General features: G+C 42.6%; 1 protein-coding gene across 1 annotated transcript; it reads right to left on the reverse strand.

Annotated features, from left to right (window-relative positions):
• Positions 1-2473: 2473 nt before the first annotated feature.
• Positions 2474-3751, reverse strand: LOC146839217 (uncharacterized). Its single transcript, XM_085600020.1, has 2 exons — positions 3451-3751; positions 2474-3375 (listed from the first exon to the last, which is right to left on the reverse strand). The coding sequence occupies exons 1-2, from the start codon at positions 3683-3685 to the stop codon at positions 2474-2476; spliced, it is 1137 nt and encodes a 378-aa protein (XP_085456146.1). The 5' UTR covers positions 3686-3751.
• Between the last annotated feature and the right edge of the window lie 339 nt (positions 3752-4090).

The following is a 4090-nucleotide window of genomic DNA, read 5'->3' on the forward strand; positions in this document are numbered from 1 at the left end:
ATCTGTTTGTGTGGTGGGTGTCTGACTTACCGTCTGCACCGTCCGCGTCTTTTCCTGATCCCATCATAGATGTACAGTACTGGTATGACCTGCGCGAGGGGATTCATGATGTGTTCGTCTCGTACACGCTGCTTGTTGCTCCGTCTCGTACCCGTTGCTAGCTGGTCCGTCTCGTAGCCGTGGATTGTGTTCTGACATGAATCGTACCTGATATGCAGCTTTCCCGGATGCTGTGACGTGCGGGACGTGGCGACCCGTTCGGCACGTAGGAAGTACGCATTGTACTTGTCTGCCCCGAAAATGCAGTGAAAATGGTTCTGTGCGACCGATTGGGCGTTTGCGGGTCCGGCTCGTATGGAAATTGTGGATGGAGTCGGAGCGTACGTGTCAGTCGGGAATTTGGCACATTTCCGTATCGTACTTCTTCGCCCGGACGGTCCGGCTCCTGGAACGATTCGGTCGTAAGGTAAGGCTACGGACAGATCTCGGTGAGCTTTCCGACCGAGATCGGAATCGACCCCTTAGTTGTAAAAATTATGAAGTAAGTATATATATATTATATTTTATGTTTAATTTTTTTACATTATATGTATTACTTATAATTTTAACCCCTTCGCTGCCAGGCCTTTTCCCCCTCCTGTGCCAAGCCTTTTTTGGCTATTTGCGGCAGTGCGCGCTTAGGCCCCTGTAACTTTTTGACCACATTAGGTATCCACGCCAAATTTGCGTCCTTTTCTTCCAACATCATGGGGATTCTAAAGGTACTCAGGGTTTGTGGATTCCCCTGGAGGGGTCACAGAAATGAGCCAAAATACAGCAACATTTAGGTTTTTTTAGGAAAAATTGGAAAAACGGGCTGCAAATGAAAGCATCTGGGTTTTTCCCTGCAAATGTTATCAAAAAAGGGTTTGTGGGGTTGAAATCACCATTTTCCCAGCTTTTCGGGGATACCAGACTTTTGTCAGAAACCCAACATTTTTTACACAGTTTTGGCATTTTTCTGGGACATAGCCTATATTTGCTATTTTTTGTGCTTTTGACCTCCTTCCAGTTAATGGCAGAAATGGGTACAAAAGCAATAATGGATCCTGGAAAGCTATACATTTTCGAAAAGAAGACAAAATTTTGAATCCAGCAAGGGGTCATTTGTGTAGATCCATCAAGGTTTTTTTATAGAAACAAACAGTTAAATATAGGATAAATTGAAAATTAGTTGAAAAAAACAGCCATTTGTGTTAACGTTTTCACCTGTAACTTCTTCTAATTATGACAGCTTTTTGAAAGCAATATACCGTTGCATCCGCTAGACATTACTGGTTGTGGGGATATATAGGACTTGTAGGTTCACGAAGAACCCGACGAACCCAGAGCCAAAAACTGAGTAGTAACTTGCAATGGTTTTTTATTATGTACCGGGTATATAGTAATTATTCCGTAAAAATGTGTACATGGAAAAATCGGTATGAAAGACACCTATGTATTTCTGAAATCGGAACAAAATATAGAGTTTAGAAACAGTAGATATTTGCACATTTCTGAAATTGGGAATACTCATACTAGCATGAGAATTATCAGTCATTTTTTAGAATGACTTCTTTTTTACACAATATCTTTCATTTGGAAGGCAGAAATGCATCGAAAGTCAATAGATAATAACAGTTCCTTTACAAATCTGAATTACCCTAAGTCTCCCGATAAAAATGGTACCTCACTTGCGTGGGTAGGCATAGTGCCCACGACAGGAAACGGGGAAAAACGCAATGTGGTCACAACTCAATATCGCAGTGAAAATGTACCCTTTTTTTGTAAAGTGCCTAGCTCTAGTTTTTGAACCCTAGCTCTGCGGGCACCTTGGGAAACCTAGCAAACCTATACATTTTTGAAAATTAGACACCCAGGGGAATCCAGGATGGGGTGACTTGACTGCCTCCCACCAGGGTCTGTTACCCAGAATCCCTTGCAAACCTAAAAAATTGTCAAAAAAAAACACATTTTCCCCACATTTCTGTCGTGAAAAGTTCCGGAATCTGCGTGGATCCACAAATTTCCACCTACCCCGCATTCCCCAAAGTCTTACGAGAAAAATGGTACCTCACTTGTGTGTGTTGGCCTAGTGCCCGCGACAGGAAATGGCGCAAAACGTAGTGAGGTAACATCAAAATTGCCTATCTCAAAACCACCTGGTTTTGCAAGGGGGTCACTTGGGTTTTTGGCCCGGTGCACGGCGGCCATCAAGGGAAACCTACCAAACCCATACATTTCTGAAAACTAGACACTCGGAGGCTTCCAGGGAGGTATGGCTTGCATGGATCCCCCAACGTTTCCTTACCCAGAATCCCCTGCAAACCTCAATTTTAGCTGAAAAAATCACTTTTTTCACACATTTTTGTGTGGGAAAGTTGTGGCATCACCGGGCTCACACAAATTTCCCACCTCCCAGCGTTCCCCCGGGTCTCCCGGTAAAAATGGTGCCTCACTTGTGTGCACAATGATAGGGTTTTTCTCCTGTGTGTGTTCGCTGATGAATTTGTATGTCTGATAACCTACCAAAGCTCTTCACACATTCACTGCACTTGAATGGCTTTTCTCCTGTGTGTGTTCGCTGATGTTTTTGAAGGCTTGATAACTCACTAAAGCACTTTGTACATTCACTGCACTTGAATGGTTTTTCCCCCGTGTGTGTTCGATGATGACTTTGAAGGTGTGATAACTGACTAAAGCACTTTGCACATTCACTGCACTTGAATGGTTTTTCCCCTGTGTGTGTTCGCTGATGTCTTTGCAGGTCTAATAATTGACTAAAGCTCTTTACACATTCATTGCACTTAAATGGTTTTTCTCCTGTGTGAGTTCGCTGATGATACCTAAATACTGAAGAGTCGCAAAAACTACTGTTACATTCACTACAATGATAAGGTTTTTCCCCCGTGTGTGTTCTCTGATGACTTTGAAGGCTTGATAAATGACTAAAGCACCATGCACATTCACTGCACTTAAATGGTTTTTCTCCTGTGTGTGTTCGTTTATGTCTTTGAAGGTTTGATAACTGACTAAAGCACTTTGCACATTCACTGCACTTGAATGGTTTTTCCCCTGTGTGTGTTCGCTGATGTGTTTGTAGGTTTGACAGGTGACTAAAACTTTTTACACATTCACTGCACTTGAATAGTTTTTCCCCTGTGTGTGTTCGCTGGTGTGTTTTTAGGTTTGACAGGCGACTAAAGCACTTTGCACATTCACTGCACTTGAATGGTTTTTCCCCCGTGTGTGTTCGCTGATGACTTTGAAGGTGTGATAACTGACTAAAGCACTTTGCACATTCATTGCACTTGAATGGTTTTTCTCCTGTGTGAGTTTGCTGATGATACCTTAATGCTGAATAGAAGCGAAAACTATTGTCACATTCTCTACAATGATAGGGTTTTTCCCCTGTGTGTGTTCGCTGATGACTTTGTAGGTCTGATAATCGACTAAAGCTCTTCACACATTCACTGCATTTAAATGGTTTGTCTCCTGTGTGTGTTCGCTGATGAGTTTGAAGGTGTGATAACTCTCTAAAGCACTTTGCACATTCAGTGCACTTGAATGGTTTTTCCCCCATGTGTGTTCGCTGATGACTTTGAAGGCTTAATAAGTGACTAAAGCACTTTGCACATTCACTGCAATGGTATGGCTTTTCCCCCATGTGTGTTCGCTGATGTCTTTGTAGCTCTAATAGTCGACTAAAGCTCTTCCCACATTCACAGCAATGGTATGGCTTTTCTCCTGTGTGTGTTCGCTGGTGTCTTAGTAGGTGTGATAACTGACTAAAGCACTTTGCACATTCACTGCACTTGAATGGTTTTTCCCCTGTGTGTGTTCGCTGATGACTTTGAAGGTTTGATAACTGACTAAAGCACTTTGCATATTCACTGCACTTGAATGGCTTTTCCCCAGTGTGTGTTCACTGATGTCTTTGTAGGTCTGATAACTGACTAAAGCTCTGTACACATTCACTGCACTTGAATGTGTCTACATCACACGACTGCTTTTTCTGATGGGCCAACATGGCTGATAAAGCACTCGTGTTTTTTTCACACACTTTATTTGT

Source organism: Triturus cristatus, chromosome 4_2, assembly GCF_964204655.1.
Source record: "Triturus cristatus chromosome 4_2, aTriCri1.1, whole genome shotgun sequence".
Classification (NCBI taxonomy): Eukaryota; Metazoa; Chordata; class Amphibia; order Caudata; family Salamandridae; genus Triturus; species Triturus cristatus.

Bases quoted from the DNA above. Each gene is read 5' to 3' on its own strand.
- LOC146839217 (XM_085600020.1), bottom strand. From the start codon at position 3,685: ATGGGGGAAAAGCCATACCATTGCAGTGAATGTGCAAAGTGCTTTAGT. The intron at 3,376-3,450 runs GTCATCAGCGAA...GCTTCTATTCAG, and splicing joins TCGATTATCAGACCTACAAA to CATTAAGGTATCATCAGCAA.